At 40.7% G+C, this 17,557-nt stretch overlaps 1 protein-coding gene across 5 annotated transcripts in view; it reads left to right on the top strand.

The window, feature by feature from the left end:
- The window catches only part of WDR7 (WD repeat domain 7), a 352,131-nt gene that overhangs the window by 99,890 nt on the left and 234,684 nt on the right, over positions 1–17,557 (top strand). For 4 of the 5 annotated variants that reach the window (XM_006116571.3, XM_014570212.3, XM_075932630.1 and 1 more), the window contains 3 exons: positions 25–114; positions 3,530–3,648; positions 7,938–8,061. In XM_006116571.3, coding sequence (XP_006116633.2) covers positions 25–114; positions 3,530–3,648; positions 7,938–8,061 — 333 coding nt within the window. The remainder of the gene's footprint in view (positions 1–24; positions 115–3,529; positions 3,649–7,937; positions 8,062–17,557) is intronic. The other variant, XM_075932629.1, reaches the window with a different exon arrangement.

Below are 17,557 nucleotides of genomic sequence, written 5' to 3'. Positions count from 1 at the left end.
AAAATTTCTTCTTTCCTTTGCAAGTTGCTCCTGCTGTTTCTTCTAGTACTGAAGCTGATCGCTCTGGTTCTGACCCTGCTCCTACTTTACATAGCTGTTTCTTAGTAAATGAAGGTATTCTCTCCATTTTCTATCTACTCGTCATTTTACCTACATCTAATGATATTAACATAGTTATGACATGACTCTTTAATCTGCATATTTATTTGTTTTGAGAGATACGAAGACAAGTTTCATTTTGCAATTTTGATAATTGATGCTGGGTAAAAATGTTGACAAGGATTAGTTTTAATTCATATTTCCTGAATTTTGTCAGTCATGTTTACTTGAAGTCCATAAAACTTGTTTAAAGACAATATTTCTATCTGAAACGTCTTTTAAGTAAAAACGAGACTCATTTCAGTGTTTCTCAGGGAAAACATATACATCTTTAAGGTCAAACAAATTGGGACTGTGTTGCACTAGGAAGGGAAGCAACTTCTAAAGTTAATTGGCCCTCAAAGGATAACTTCATGCTAACGCAACTGCTCCCACTACCTTATATAGGCTTGGAGGCACCTTGGATGGTCCCAACTAAAATCCCAGTTAATCAGTTAACATTTAATGTTTAATAGTTAATTGATTTAAGCAGGATCCAGGTTGGGGACTGCCTCAGTCCCCAGCTTGCAGGGATCCAACTCCCAGCACTGCACAGGGCAAGGAACTGCTCCAGCCTCCATTGGTTACTGATTAACAGGAACAGGTTAGCAACACTTCTTAGGGGTGATGTTAACCTTTCACATCCTAGACAACTTTGGTTATATATGGATTTTGCATTCTGAAGCCATGAAACCATTTAAAAATGTTTTTATACCCTTATTATAGGGGTTTTGCAATAGATTAGTTTCTCTGTAGATGTAATTTCTGTTTTACAGTTGGCAATGATATGAATTTCAAATTCATAGTGTAGATTCCTGAGAACAACCATTAGTGTGAGTATATTTAGAGCCCTGCATTGATACAAAATGTATATCTGCATCTGTATCTGCAGAAGTGAGCCCCAGATACCCACATCCATGGTTGAGATTACTTGCGGACATAAAGTGGATTTCTGCAGAATTACAGGGCTCTAAGGATGTTGCCATTTCCTAAACTTCAGTTTTACAGAAGTTCTTTATAATACCAGTGTTCCACGGTGTATATTATGAACAGAAGGCTGAAAAATATTATTTAAGAACAAAACAGAAATATAGGAAGTGATAGGAATACAACGATTTTCTACAATGATTTAACTTTTCTGGGTTTTTTGTTTTGTTTTTGTATTCATGTAATTTTAAAATAGCTGGACTTAAATTGTTTGACCTGAGGAAAAAACAGTTTTCAAAATGTTGCTTCTGCGTGAAGAACTTTTAAAGGAAGTGTCCACCGAAATGGAATTTTTATGATTAATTTATAAATTACATACAAGCATTTCCTAGGAATGGGGCTAAGTGCTGTTATGCTAGCCACAAAGTCCTTAAGGATGGAGTTTACTTCGGTGCTCCTGTTTTCAAGTGCTAATAACTATTACCTTTATCTGTTACCTTTTAAAGATGGAATTTCTTTTGATTTTTCTTTGTGGGAAAGCTTTAAATTGTTTTTGTACATTTTGATGGTATCTATAAAGGAAGAAAGATCATTAACCATTGTAAATGAAAAAAGTTAGATTCCTTTCCATACACAAACAACTCTTAGCGTTTACAACAAAAAAAAAAAATCAAACTTGGCATAGGTTGAGACCTTGATCAAAAATTCATTTTTCATGGTGGACTCCTGAACTGCTAGAGAGTCCCATTGTCTTTTTACCCACTTAATCAATTATGAGAGAGAGGATCTTTTTCTATAGTAAAGACTACAATTAAATAAATTGTACTTCAAATAAATTCTAAACATTCTAAAATGCCATATTGTGCAAGTTGGATATGCTTATTTTTACTTTCTTTAAAAAAATAGAAGGTATAATGCTTCAGAGTGTTATGGAATGCATATATGTCTGAAATGTTACATGTTGAAATAAGGATGTAAATGAACAAGTCAAGCTTTTATGCAATTACTGAATTGTATGTATATTCTACGTTCATTTGTTGGTAGGTCGCTTTTAACTGGCGCCTTTTCCGTTTGTTTGTTCTTTAAAAAACTAAAAATGGCATTCCAAAAACAACATATGCAGCATTACTGCTAAAACTTTACATTCTAATTGACTAAAGTAAAGTAAAACTAATTATAATATATACACACACAGACACACACACACACACAGTCCAGCTGACTTGCATTTCCTTTGAATTTTGTGGTGCTTCTTAAACTCTCTGCTTCAATGTTGAATAAATTCATGGATTTCATTTTTTTTTGGTTTTGCTTGGATTGTTTATATAATCCTTAATTCAGTAATACACTTAAACACTTACTTACTTATGTCTCAACATATTTTGAAAATTTTTGTGGAATAAAGACTATAATGTAGATTATGGCTGAGACCCTGGTTCTCAGTGTGCACTGGGACACATGCAGGTAGACCTCAACCTAAATCAGTGGGGATCTGAATGGGTGTAGGGATCTGACTTGTTAACTTTTTAACAACAAGATCTGAGCCTTAGAGAGCCAGATCACTTTGTGGGATTGGTAGTAGGGTGTAAAAGGTTAACTGGTGAGCCTCACCCTTAACAGGTGGGGTGTACCAGTTCCATTTAACTGATAGGGGCTGGAGCAGTGGGAACCCACTGGAGCAACCATTTCTGGTGGCCGTGGCTGGTTCCCCTTTACTTCCACCCAGGTTACATTTTTAATCACTGCCCAGGTTACGCTTTTAACCACATTTTTACATCCCTACTTGGTAGTGGAAGCTCAGTAAGTGCTGTGAAGGCTTGATCCAATGTCCACTGAAAAGTGTAGAAAGATGTCCATTAATTTCCATGCCTCTGGGTCAAGTTCTATGTCGGGTTTAACCTTAGATTCCCATGACAGAGGGGAAAAGAATTCTGTTCTGCTTCAGATGACAGTGACAAACAGATGGCATGGTTTTAGCTGACACAGCCCTCTTTTGATCTCAGCAAAGAGATTTGAATATACATGACATCTGTAGTAGTAAGTCTTCTGTGGGATTTTTGTTTTGTTTTGTCTTTTTTTTGTTTAAAGCTGGATTTTGTCATGGCTTCTTACTAGTATATAACAGTTTGTGTGTTGTTGCAATTGACAAACCTGGCTGAATTTGACTTAGATCAGAGATTTACTTGTGTATTTGGCAATAGCAATGTTATTCTTTATGTAAAAATATCTGCCTTGCAGGAAAAAAAGTATTGCATATTATTTACCAAGACACTGATGTCATCAGTGAGAGGTATGACTGGAGCCTGAATATGTTCCACACTATTATCTAATAAAAGTGCACATCCCAACTCAGTGGCCAGAGTAAATAAAAACATTTTGGAATGCATTTAAATAAAATTCTCATTTTTTGATCTTAAAATTGCCTATGTGTTTTTATACTTGTTTTTAACATTTTTTTTAACAGGCTGGAGTCAACTAGCTGCTATGCATTGTGTTATGCTCCCTGACCTGTTGGGACTGGAGAAATTTAGACCTCCTCTTCTTGAGATGCTAGCTCGCAGGTGGCAAGATCGATGTTTGGAGGTAATACTAAGTTGTAAATTGCAAAATAAAGGGATCTGCATGTGATACAGAATTTAAATTCTAAAAAAGTCATAAGCTTCATTATTGGATAACTAGCCAATTAGCCCATCATAAGACGGGATTTTCAGGTCTCTCCTCCACGTCGGTCTTCTCTCCTGAGCTTCCGGTCTCTCGGTCCATCTCTCTCTCTCCTCCTCCTACTGCCTCTCCCCGCCCCCCTTCAACTCTCCTCTGCCTCCTACCTCTCTGTCTGTCTTTCTCTTTCTTTTTCTCTTTTCCTCCCCCTTCTGCCTTTCACTGGGGTACAACAAAGCCCAAACTGCCGTTTGGGCTCTGCGCTCTCCGTGCTGCATGGGGAGCACAGAGCCCAAACGGTCGCTTCCGCCAGTTGCTCCCACGCAGCGGCCTGGCTGAGCGGCACAGAAGTCAGCCGAGTGCCACTGCAGGAGGCAAAGGGGGAGGAGTGGGGCGGTGACGTTCACGGCCAGAGGGCGGTGCCTGGAGCTGCTGTCATGCCACACATAACTGCCCCGCCCCCTTCACTTCCCGCCGTGGCGCTTGGCTGACTTCTGCGCCGCTCAGCTGGGCTGCCGTGGGGGAGCAAGTGGCCGTTTGGGCTCGCTCGCGGCGGCCTGGCTGAGCGGCACAGAAGTGAGCCAAGCGCCACAGCGGGAGGTGAAGGATGTGACTCAGGTAACAGCACCGCACAGAAGCAACAGCCAGCATTTCAGCATTACAGAGTCACAGACATTGGGCTACTATATATATGATGGTTAGTATATTTTGAAATAGCAGGTCAGCTTTTACACAAATACCTGGCCTCCCTATTTTAAACAGTATTTTGGATTCAAATCTGCTTAAAATCTCATTAAATTAAAATTTTCAACTTCATTTCTATTAAGAGGTTGCTGAGATGTTATAATTTCTGGAATGCATTTACAATAGTCAGAAAATGAGTTGGCCCCTACTATTTGAGAAATGACTAGCTGGCATTAACAACAACCTATGCAGTTGTAGAGTCGAGGGGAAGGGAATTGATGGTGCAGCTTTAAACTAAATGAAGACTAGATCTGGGACACATGTTGTAGAATATATGCAATCTCCTAGTTTAACTGGTGTATGGTTTGGGCCTGAAGTATACCTTGTGCACTGGCAGATTTCTGTATTTTTGAATAATTGCCCTATTATTAGATATTATTTATTGTGCTCATGTCCCCTGAAAACACAAACACTTCAAAAAATAACTGAAGTTTTCCCCATCTGCAAAGGTTGGGTAGCTAGAACACTTGAGTTGGCTGTCAGGAGGTCAAGGGTGTAGTCACAGTTGTGTCAATGATTTCTTGTTTAATCTTGGACAAGTCAGTTGGACAGATGGTGTTTGATACCAGCTGTAAATGTATATGGCAAGCCTTACTTTTAAATCCGTGGATATAACTTCTGAGATTTACATTTTAAGATATTATTTTGTATTCCTTGGTTTTATATTTTTTTTCTTTAACATTAAAATCTTCCAAAAATTTCCTCCACTCTTATTGCACAGCTGTCCAGATTACATACTAAATGAGCAAAAGCATCATTTTAACATAATGATGTTTTTTTAAAAGGCGTGGTTTTTTAATTTTTAAATTTTTAATTTATTTATTTTCAAGCTTGGTTGACATTGGAAAAGTATTTTGGGACAGCATAGAGGAGAATTCTAGAGCAATCTCTCTCCTCTCTCTATTTGTTATAGAAATGTAGCCGGGTTAGTTTGGTGTCGCTGAAACAAAAAAACAGGACTATGTAGCACTTTAAAGACGAACAAGATGGTTTATTAGGTGATGAGCTTTCGTGGGCCAGACCCACTTCCTCAGATCAAATAGTGGAAGAAAATTGTCACAACCATATATACCAAAGGATACAATTTAAAAAATGAACACACATGAAAAGAACAAATCAAATTTCAGAACAGAGGGGGATGGGGGGGGGGGGTGAAGGTAAATGTCTGTGAGCTAATGATATTAGAGGTGATAATTGGGGAAGCTATCTTTGTAATGGGTAAGGTAATTAGAGTCTTTGTTCAAACCTAAGCGTAAAGTGTCGAATTTGAGCATGAATGACAGTTCAAAGGATTCTCTTTCAAGAGTATTCTTGAAAGGCTTTTGAAGCAGGATGCAGATAATTAAGTCGTTGAGACAATGTCCTTTCTGGTTGAAATGGCAAGAAACTGTTTTTTCTTTGTGATCCTGTCTAATATCTGTTTTGTGGGCATTGATCCTTTAGAGAAGTGTCTGAGACGTTTGTCCAATGTACATAGCAGACGGACACTTTCGGCACATGATAGCATAAATTATATTTCTGGATGCGCAGGAATATGTGTTCTTGATCTTATAACTCACTTGGTTAGGTCCAATAATGGTATCAGCAGAGTGAATATGTGGACAAAGCTGGCAACGGGGTTTGTTGCAAGGGAAGGTACCAGGGTTGGTATTAGTGTGGTATGTCCTGTGGTTGTTGGTAAGAATCATCTTGAGATTAGGTGGTTGTCTATAGGAGACTATGGGTCTGTCTCCCAGAGCCTCTTGGAGTTTAGTATCCAGTAGGCTGTAGTTTATTGATAATGTGTTGGACAGGTTTAAATTGGGGGCTGTAGGTGATGACAAGTGGTGTTCTATTGTTGGTTTTCTTGGGTCTGTCTTGAAGTAGATGGTTTCTAGGTATTCATCTGGCTCTTTCAATTTGCTTTTTTATTTCTCCGGGTGGGTAGTTGAGGTTTATAAATGCTTGGTAGAGATCCTGAAGTTTCTGGTCTCTGTCAGTAGGATTAGAGCAGATGCGGTTGTATCAAAGGGCTTGGCTATAGATGATGGATCGTATGGTGTGTTCTGAATGGGAGCTGGAAGCACGTAGGTAACTGTATGTGTCAGTGGGTTTTCTGTAGAGAGTGGTGTCTAATTTTCCATTGCTGATTTGTACTGTGGTGTCCAGGAAACGGATCTCTCTTGTAGAATGGTCCAGGCTGAGATTGATGGTGGGGTGTAGGTTGTTAAAATCTCTGTGGAATGTCTCCAGTGTTTCTTGGCCATGCGTCCAGATCATAAAGATGTCATCGATGTAGCTAAGTAGAGAATGGGTTAAAGGGGACGGGAGTTGAGGAAATGTTGTTCTAGGTCAGTCATAAAGATATTAGCATACTGTGGGGCCATGCGTGTACCCATGGCTGTGCCGCTGATCTGGAGGTATAAGTTGTTCTCAAATTGGAAATAATTGTGGGTGAGAACAAAGTTACATAGGTCTGCTATCAGATTGGCACTGGTGTCCTCTGGGATAGTGTTTCTAATTGCTTGTAATCCGTCTTCATGTGGGATGTTGGTGTATAGAGCTTCTACATCCATGGTGGCAAGGATGGTGTTATCGGGGAGGTTATCGATGTTTTGTAGTTTCCTTAGGAAGTCAGTAGTATCTCGGAGATAGCTCTCAACGACTTAATTACCTGCATCCTGCTTCAAAAGCCTTTCAAGAATACTCTTGAAAGAGACTCCTCTGAACTGTCATTCATGCTCAAATTCAACACTTTACGCTTAGGTTTGAACAAAGACTCTAATTACCTTACCCATTACAAAGATAGCTTCCCCAATTATCACCGCTAATATCATTAGCTCACAGACATTTACCTCCCCCCCCCCCCACATCCCCTTCTGTTCTGAAATTTGATTTGTCCTTTTCATGTGTGTTCATTTTTTTAAATTGTATCCTTTGGTATATATGGTTGTGACAATTTTCTTCCACTATTTGATCTGAGGAAGTGGGTATGGCCCACGAAAGCTCATCACCTAATAAACGATCTTGTTAGTCTTAAAGTGCTACATAGTCCTGTTTTTTTGTTCTCTCTCTGTGTCTAAGTAGTTGTAACAAGTCCATAATTAATTTTCGTTTTAACATCTTTAAAAAAAAAAAAGTCTGATTTCTTAGATCAGTTGCTAAATATAATGCTCTTCAAACTCAGAACTTAGTTATAAGCTCCTTGAAGTTCATACTTCTGCTCGAGAAGGCAAGATGCAAATAGAGCAGCTATGTGACTTGTGTAGCATACCTTCCTGACATGAGCTTCAGCTAGGAGAAGCAGGGACTCAACTTTGACTTGGTGGCACAACTATGTGATACCCATGTTGGATTTCGTAAATTTTCTTTTTAACTTAGTTTGTATTGTAAGTATGTAATGGCTGGATGATTTTCCTGTTACATTTTTAAAATACTTGTAAATATTATTTCACAATTGAGTTTTTATGACATTCTGATTGACTTTGTAGGTAAGGGAAGCTGCCCAGGCCCTATTGTTAGCAGAACTGAGAAGAATTGAACAGGTAGGGCGGAAGGAAACAATTGATGCTTGGGCTCCATATTTACCGCAATACATTGACAGTGTTATGTCACGTGAGTACTCTCTGTTTATCTTGAAATTAATTTTGTTAAAATATATGTATTAAGGAAAGTGTATAAAAAATATGAATACAAGCACAAACGAGTCTTGTCATATCTGTTTAATGAAATCCCAAAATTTAGGTCATTAGCTGGCTTAGTAATCAAACTTTTCTCTTTATGAATGATCAGTTTCACATTCACAGATATGTGTTATTAATAATGTCCTTTTGAATGCTGTGATTTTTGTGTGTGTGTGTGTGCATGTTGCTTTATAAAGAAGGAGGAAAAAAAGATGGAGGTCCAACCTGTACAGTCTATTCCTAATCTAACATCTCTGTAAAACATCAATAATATTTCTGCAGCAATGTGTTACTGGGGGTAATGGAACCATCAAATTTGCATGCATCTGACGAAGTGGGTCTTTGCCCACGAACGCTTATGCTCCTACACTTCAGTTAGTCTATAAGGTGCCACAGGACTCCTCGTCGCTTTTGCAGGTTCAGACTAACACGGCTACCCCTCTGATACTTGATCAAATTTGATATTATTGTAAGTTTAGAGGAATTCCCTTTAACATCAGTGCTGTTTCATTACAGGCAGTCCCCGGGTTACGTACAAGATAGGGACTATAGGTTTGTTCTTAAGTTGAATTTGTATGTAAGTCGGAACTGGCTCCAGATTCAGCCGCTGCTGCTGAAACTGACCAGGGGCTGACTACTGGAAGCTGGAGGCAGAATTGCTCTGTCCCCAGCTCCTGGAATCAGCCACTGATCAGTTTCAACAGCGGCTGAATCTCGAGCCTGGGACAGAACAGCTGGGCTGCCAGGTAGGTCCCTGCAGGACCAACCCGGCAGCACCCCAGCTGCTCTACCCCAGGATCCACAACAAAAGCCTAGTCTGCTGAGGGTGGGGCGCACTAGCTGCGCTCCCCCCCCCCCCCCCCAGCAGACCAGGGACACGGGGAGCAAAGCCGCAGCGGCGGCGGGGTGCCGTGCCTCTGAGGCTTTGCTTAGAGGCGCGGCACCCCGCCGCCGCTGCGGCTTTGCTCCCCATGTCCCTGGTCTGCTGGAGACAGTCCCCAGCAGACCAGGGGCACCCGGAGCAGCTTTTCTCACCCCGGAGGTCGAGGTGGCGGGACCGCTGCGCTCTGGGTGGTCCCGCTGCCTGCGAGCTCCGGGGCGAGAGAGCCCCCGTTCGTAAGTGCGGATCCGACGTAAGTCGGATTTGCATAACTCGGGGACTGCCTGTGTAGTATTTTATTAAAGATAATATGAATTTGTGTTATGTCCACTACGGAAAAGGCATTATAATTTTGTGAAAACAGCAATAATTTCCTGTAATCAAATAGGTACACAGTTTATGGCACAGGTATAATTTAATTCACTGCTAAAATCTGTAGCAGTAGAGTACACCAGAATTTAGTCTGCATTAATCGTGGAGATGAAAAATATGAACTAAGAAGTCTTTTTCCATTAATAATTTCTGTATCAACATTTCATAAAAGATTAGAACAAGGAATGAAGGAGAGTCTCATTAGAAACTACAGGAAACATGTACATTGGCTATACATAATTTCCTGACTTACAGTTTGACTAGACTATTCCAGCATCATAATGTTTCCTAAAACCATGTTAAGGAACTGTTTAAACACTGAAAAAAATTGAATCACTAAAATTACTTCGCATGCTAACATCATATTAATACTGACAATTTTTTTTTTATTATTTTGCCCTACTTTTTTACTTAATGCCTCTTCAAAACCCCAACAATATTTTCGAGATTATAAAAGGTTTTTTAAATTTGAAATATTAAGTGCTGTTTTTGCTGACTACAGCTCTTCATATCTTTTTTTGAACATACTACTAATAAAAACTGTACTGACTTACTATTTTTTGTTCTTTTAATGTTTTCTAGTGTAATAAAATAGTGAAAATGCACACAGTTCTCTAAATAGATACAGGAACTCAACTAAAATAATGAACTAACTTATCCCTTATGAGTTACCTAGCACTTTTATTCATGCCTAGCTTCAGCAATTAGGCCCCATTCTTGCAAACTTTCTGTACCTGGTTAACAATTACAGCATAATCCCATTGAAATCAGTAATACTCATGATATTAAAGATAAGCACATTCTTAAGCATTTGCCAGATTCAGGCTTTGAAAGACTTCACTTTCTTGTATATCTTCTTGTTTAATAAACACCTTCCAAAGGAGCTACTCAGAACATGTCTCATTTACCCAGTTTTCAGAGATAGAAGATCTATTTGAATATAAGATAAATATTTCAATATTAATCGGCAGTAACTTCTCATGGTTTATAGTGTGCCATGTGCTCAACAAACAAATAATTGGCCAGTGCAGAAGTGTTTTCCAATGTTGAGCCTATGACAGTACGTTTTATACAGTAATGCCTATACATTGGTATTAAGGATAGGATCTACGTTGGCTGGTTGTTTATCTTCCTTCATTTTGAAATTATTCCTTGGCTTTTATCATTTTAAGTAAAAATCCTAAACAATAGTTATTTAATTTTTGTGTTAAACATATATTAAAACTCTCTTTAAATCTGGGGCGGGGAACCTTTTTTTGGGTTGGGGGTCAGACACACTGAAAAATCAGCCAGGGCCACACACATGTTAGAAGCAAAAGAAAAACAACCAAAAAACAACCCTCACTTGAGGCGGCTCCTGATTGAGACAGAGAAAGATCCTCCCTCACATTCCCCTCCCACATCAGTGCCGGGGGGGGGGGGGGGGAGGCAGCCAAATAGATGTGTGTTTCAGCCCCTGTGGTAGAGTAGCATGGGGGTGGGGTGAAACACCATCACAGGCTCCCCAATGCTTGGGGCACCCTAAGCCTTGGGGGCTGGCTACAGGCAAGCCAGGGGCCGCATCTGGCCCCAGGGCCTGAGGTTCTCCACCCCTGCTTTAAGGGGGATATCTTTGTTTCAGTTCTTTCCTCTGTATGGAAAGGTTACGGTCCCTTTTTAACTTCTGTTCTCTCTCTTCCCTCCCAAAATAATAATTCAAATGTAGTAATAGGTGCCAGGATGGATGCATTGGAAAATCAAGTTCTCTGTCTATAAAATGTACAGCAATAGCCATGGGAATCTCCTTGTGCTACCATGCTATTATGTCAAACATGACCAGAAGGACCTGCTTGTAGAGATGTGAGGATTATTTTACTTTGACCTCTCTGCTGAGTCTGTCTGGCAGCTCATGACATTGACAGTTTGTCTGGCTGAGACTAGATTTTGACCACCAATTCATTTCATGCAGGTTACTGAATAGATACTGTATAGCAGTGGTCACCAACCAGTAGATCAGGATCTACTGGTAGATCTTGGAGCTCCTGACAAGTGATCCTGACTGGTTTGGGCAAGAAGCTATCAAGTACTGCACTTCAGCTGCCTCTCCTCCCTCTGCTGTGCATCTCCTGCCCTTCTTAGAGCTTGCCTCCCCTCCCCTCTCCTGCAGTGCAGGGTAGGGAGAGGAGGGGGCATTGATGTCAGGATGCCCCCTCCCACTCTGTATTCTGTCTCTACAAAATGGAGCGGGGGGCACAATAACAGGGCTTGGGATGGAGGGAGTTTGCTGGCTGCTTTGGAGAGTGGTGCAGGGCCAGGGCAGGGGTGAGCCTGCCTTAGCCCCACTGCACCACCATCCAGGAGCCACCTGGGGTAAGCAGTACTGAGCTGGAGCCAGCTCCGAATCCCTGTCCCAGTCATGAGTCCCCTTTTGCATCCCAAGTCTCTGCCCTGGGCCCCCTGGCCCCAAACTCCCTTACAGATCATGTACCTTGAACCCCCTCCAGCACCCCAATCCCCTGCCCCAGGCTCAGCTCAGAGCCCCTCTCACCCTCCAAATCCCTTACCCCAAGACCAGAGGCTGTTCCCCCAACCCTTTGCCCCTGTCTGGTGAAAGGAACAGAAGATGGGGGGAGAGAGGGAAGGAAGATGGAGTGAGCAGGGGTGGGGGCACAAAGGAGGTGGGGCAAGGGTACTTGGCTTGAGGTAGATCCTGGATTGCACTTAAATTCAAAAAGTGATCTTGTGCTTAAAAAGGTTGGAGACCAATACTGTATAGTAACCAATTTTGGTCACTACCAACCTGGGCTGGATTTTAACCTGTGAACTGAAGGTGAAAGACACTATATCCTATTACCAATTTCCTTGAGCCATCTATTTCTTCTCATTACTTTGAAGCTCCCTCTCCCTTAGGGCACTTCGTGGGAAGGAGAGAAACATTGTATGTGCAATAATCCTTTAATAACTATTTCCTCTTAACTACTTTCTCTGAAGTTTTACTATATAGTTGACCAGATAGTTTCTTCTTTACATTTTTGAAATGTGGAAAAGCATGCACTGCAATGGTAATACTTTAAGTGGAATTATTAGATTTACAACATTTACCCCTCTGTTGTGCTGAAGTACCCTTATGTTATCTTGCTTTGCATTTGGAGATACAGCTATATAGGGTAATGAAGATTGCATTGGTGCAAAAGACAGAGGCGTTGTAGTCCTGGGCTAATAAAGGTTAAACTGAATTCAAAAGTGAGAGAAAATGTCTTTCTCATGATTAATCAACATTCATAAACTGGTATATTATGTAATATTATGTTTTTACTGTATTAAGTATTCCAGTAGAGTGTGTTTGTGTGTATATAAATAAATATTTCTTTTCCTCTGCAACCCTGTTAAATAGCTGGCAATTGACCTTACATAAAATAATTTATTTTCTTACCATTAATGTATACAGCACAATAGGTGGGATAACTGTACAACCTTCCTGAAATCTATTTTCTTAGACATTTGAAATGCTTTACGAGATCATCTATATGTCATAAAACACGATTTACCCAGAAACAGCCTTTTTTTCTTACTGCAAGTAGTTGCATAATAATATACAAACATTTCTATCTCCTATAGAGAATTCTTTGTTTGTTTCAGAATTGAAAATGTATTAGCTTTAAAAAAATAAAATGTACACTTTGTGAATATTTCAGTGTGTGTTGAATGGACAAATTGAATTTCTATTCAGTAGATGGCTGTCTAAGTTAAATGCCAATTAATTTATGTAAGACATAGATTACATGGAACACACAAATAAAAAATATTACTAACAGTTCTATGCCTTTCAGAAGATCAAGTTTAGATAACTGTAGCCTTTAGCCAGAGCTATGATATGTGTATTATTATTATTATTATTGGTGGTGGTTGTTGTTAAACACCTAAACACAAAATAAGGATTAAATAAAATACTGAGTTATGGCAAACCATCTATGGGTGGAAGGGTCTTCATTCATAGTTGTCGATATTAAGCAATTCTGTGTTTTTGGATTTAGTTTTGTAATTGACTTCGTTTGCAGAATACAGGTATAGTAACATTCATTAGGGAGTGGCTACTACTGATTATTACTAGTTTCTTTTCTCTAGAATGACTGAACAACCTTCTAGGATATAAGGTCATAGACATAATTATTTTTGTATTGTATGTGTTTTTATATATATAAATTCTATTTACACTACCCAGTTGACTAGGATACTTTTGCCTTAAAAAGGACCATTTCACCAAAAATGTTAGTTAAAACAAGTGGCAGTAATTATTTTGATTATTTTCCAGTTATATGCAAATATACTGCTCTACTCATCACTTAAATCCTTATGTCTGAAACACTTATAGAATAATGTGCAGCATCATGTTGATGTGTCAGTTGCAAGCATAGCCCTTTGTTCTTGTAGAAATTTTAATTTGTGTTTGTATTTCAGTTATGGAAGTAAGGATCTGTTTTAGTAGCAGCCAGTGATTTATTTGTTCAAAGAAAAATATTCTGTCAAGTGTTTAGTAAGAAAGCATGACATTTTTTAATCTGATATTTTAAAGTCTTTATAATGCGTATTGTTGAATCAGCAGATGAAAGCATTACATCTGTGTTGATACTAAAGTGGGACATTAGGACAAAATAATCATATAAAGGAACCTAAAAGTTACTAATAAATGCAGGAAATTATAAAATACAACGTGATTAAAAATACAATCTAGCATTTTGGGTAAAATAATTTGAAATGCAGATGTTAGTGGAATGGGCTAACTGTGAAAGCAGTAATACTTGAGGGAAAAAACATGAAAGTAATGATGACCAGCAAATTGGATTTAATCTTGCAATGAAATAAAACAATGACAACAGTGCAATTTTGGGCTGTATTAAGAGGCATCTCATTATTGCTTAGTAGGTTTGTGTTCCTTTTAAATGACCCTGGAGATATTGCAATTTAAAATAGCAGCCCATAGACTGCATTCAGAAATATGTTGACAAATGGAGAGGAAAAATAGAATGATTATGGGACTAGAATTACATTGTGCAGGAAGAGTAAGATAAAGGAGTATGCCAGGGATAAATTATGGCTAAAATAGTAAACATAAACATTTATTTTATGACAAATATAATAAGAAGGAAGAGGAATTGTTTAGATTGATTAAACTGAACATAACTAAGAATAAAGGCATGAATTTGTGCACAGGAAAATGTATGCTAAAATATAAGGGTGAGTACTCTGGCAGGTCTACATATAGAAGTTGGTATTGTTTTATTCAGGAAAGATGCTTGAGCAAAAAATGTTACCAGAAGACTTTTGCTTGACACAATATGTTACTTCACACTACAGGCAGTCCCCGACTTCCACGGATCCGACTTATGTCGGATCCGCAGTTACGAACAAGGCTTTTCTCGCCCCGGAGGACACGGACTGCGGGACCTCGCGGTCCCAACACCCGTGTACTCCGGGGCGAGAAAAGCTGTTCCGCGTCTCCCTGGTCTGCAGACCAGGAAGCCGCGGAGCAAAGCCGCGGAGGGGTTCGGGCAGCAGGGCAGCCCGAGCCCCTCCGCGGCTTTACAAAGCCTCGGTGGAAGCCGGCAGCGGGACAGGCCAGAAGCGCCTGGGCTGCCCCGCTTCCCGAGCCCCTCCGCAACTTTGCTCCTCGTCTTCCTGGAGACCCCCCAGCAGACCAGGGAGACACGGAGCAAAGCTGGGGAGGATGTGGGCGGGACCGCAGCGCATCTCCGCGGTCCCGCTGGCCAGGTTTTCCTGGTCTGCTGGGGGGCCCAGCTAGTGCGCCCCCCAGCAGACCAGGCTTTTCTCGCTTGGGGTAGAGCAGCTGGGGCTGCTGGGTTGGTCCTGCAGCGCCGCTCCTCGGCGCTACTGGACCAACCGGGCAACACCCCAGCTGCTCTTCCCCAGGTGTCCCCAAGTCAGCCGCTGCTGAAACTGATCAGCGGCTGACTACAGGAAGCCCGAGGCAGAGTTGTTCTGCCCCGGGCTTCCTGGAATCAGCCGCTGATCAGTTTCAGCAGCGGCTGACTTGGGGACACCTGGGACAGAGCAGCTGGGGTGCTGCCCGGTTGGTCCCCTCAGCGCCGCCCCTGCAGGGACCTACCTGGCAGTGCCTCAGCTGCTCTGTCCTAGGCGTCCAGATTCAGCTGCTGTTGAAAATGATCAGCGGCTGATTCCAGGCAGCCCTGGGCAGAGCAACTCTGCCTCGGGCTTCCTGTAGTCAGCCGCTGGTCAGTTTCAGCAGCGGCTGAATCTGGAAGCCAGTTCCGACTTACATACAAATTCAACTTAAGAACAAACCTACAGTCCCTATCTTGTACGTAACCCGGGGACTGCCTGTAATTATATATAAACTATTTATACAAAATGTTCATTCTTCCATTTGTATACAAGCTCCTGTTTAATTGCAACAAGTGACAAACACACAACAATCTGTTGCTAAAATAATATATTCTAGCCATATACATTTAAACAGGATAACTGATTTTTGAATCAATAAAGCTCTTGACATATAAAGCTGTCTTAACAAAACAAGCAGTAGTAGAGTGAAATTCCTTTTCCCCTGAAGCTAAGGGGAGATTTGGGCCAGGATTTCACATTTAAAGTTTAAACTAAATTGTAATTTGTCTGGCTATGCTGGAAGGAGGACAGGAGATACTGGATGCAATTTAATTGGGCCACAATTTTTATTAACTGCCAGGGCATACCCAGTTGATAGGAGTATACAGTGCAGGTAATTCCATGATTGTATCAGTGTATCCTGGGGAGTTTCTGTCAGCCCTTCACTTTCCCCAGCCCTTGTGTTCCTGGGAATTTACCATTCCCTCCTCGAATAAGGATTACGGTGGATTATAAAGTTTGGGGATACTGTGCCAGACATAGGAGAACTGAAAATTCCCTCCCCTCTGTTTTTGCTCCTTTAACAAATACCTCCTATCCATCCTTTACCAATCCATTTGTCTGACTGCTGTATTCCTTTGCTATGGAGTAACTGCACTGGACATCTGCCCCATATCAGTATAAGGACTTGCTACATTATAGCCTAATTTGTATTCTGTGAGTGTGCCCACACCTGAGGCCCCTCTTCTGCTGAACTCAATGTGGAGAAGGAAAAAAAACCGCTATGCCGATCTCAGTATGGTGGGTAGGGAAAAATTCCTCTTCAACACCCATAAAGGGAGTGACTGGGTTTGTGCCCATAACAGATCCTGGCCACACCTGACAGTTCTCCATTTATATGAGTGGGAGAGTGGGAGCTGTTCAGTTGGGTACAGATAAAAGAGGACTTCTCCTACTTAGCATGTACTTAAATAGCCCTATTCTATTCTGATCACCTGGGAGGAGGATGGGACAGCTTCCCTACAGCTTGCTGTGTGACTGCTGCAAAATAACTCTACAAAGTGCTTAATTTGTAATGAAAGAGGTGCTGAGACTCAAGCAATTAGAGGCTGGCACCTAAGCAATTTTTTCAATTTCGTAAGTGACCCGGTTAGACCAGAGGTGCTGGGGCCAAATTCTGCTAGACTCCGTGTCTCACTATCCCTTAAACAGGTACATACCTTCATCCAGCAAACCGAAGAATGTCCCCACTGCTTAATGTGCAGTGCAGTCAGTCTCCACTTACTGAAGTGGGCGGTGCCCATGAAAGCTCATGATACCATCTACATATTTTGTAAGTCTTTACAGTGCTGCCAGACTCTGTTGTTGTTTTTTTTTAATTTTTCCTGTTACAGACTAACTCAGGTACCCCTCTGAAGCTGGTGAAATACAGTTAGGAAACTTGAAATAAGATGTGGTGGCTCTTCTGAGAATCTATAGATAAGCAGATGTAGTGGTTGCCAGAGAAAGTTAGGTGAGCTGAAATAAACTTTGTTTTCTTTTCAAAAAACCCCTTTAGGTTAACTAAATGCTGTCACTTTGTGAAATGATAAAACCCATTTCCAGATTCATGTTTTGTCCCTGAATCCAGGATTTGTGTAGTTGTTTCTCTCAGCTGGGAGAGTTGTAAAAATAACATCTATCTTGATAAATAACATTTAGCATATGAGGAACCTTACTTGAAGTGGTTATTACATTATTATGCACAAACACTTAAATGTATTCTTGGTCTAAGCATCAGAGCTAGTAAAATATGAATTGGAGCTTAGGCTTAATGCTTCCCTCTTTTGATCAAACC

The sequence above is a fragment of the Pelodiscus sinensis genome, chromosome 6 (assembly GCF_049634645.1).
Source record: "Pelodiscus sinensis isolate JC-2024 chromosome 6, ASM4963464v1, whole genome shotgun sequence".
Lineage (NCBI taxonomy): Eukaryota > Metazoa > Chordata > Testudines > Trionychidae > Pelodiscus > Pelodiscus sinensis.
Note: the sequence above shows the minus strand (reverse complement) of the source record. Positions and strands in the feature narration are given on the sequence as shown.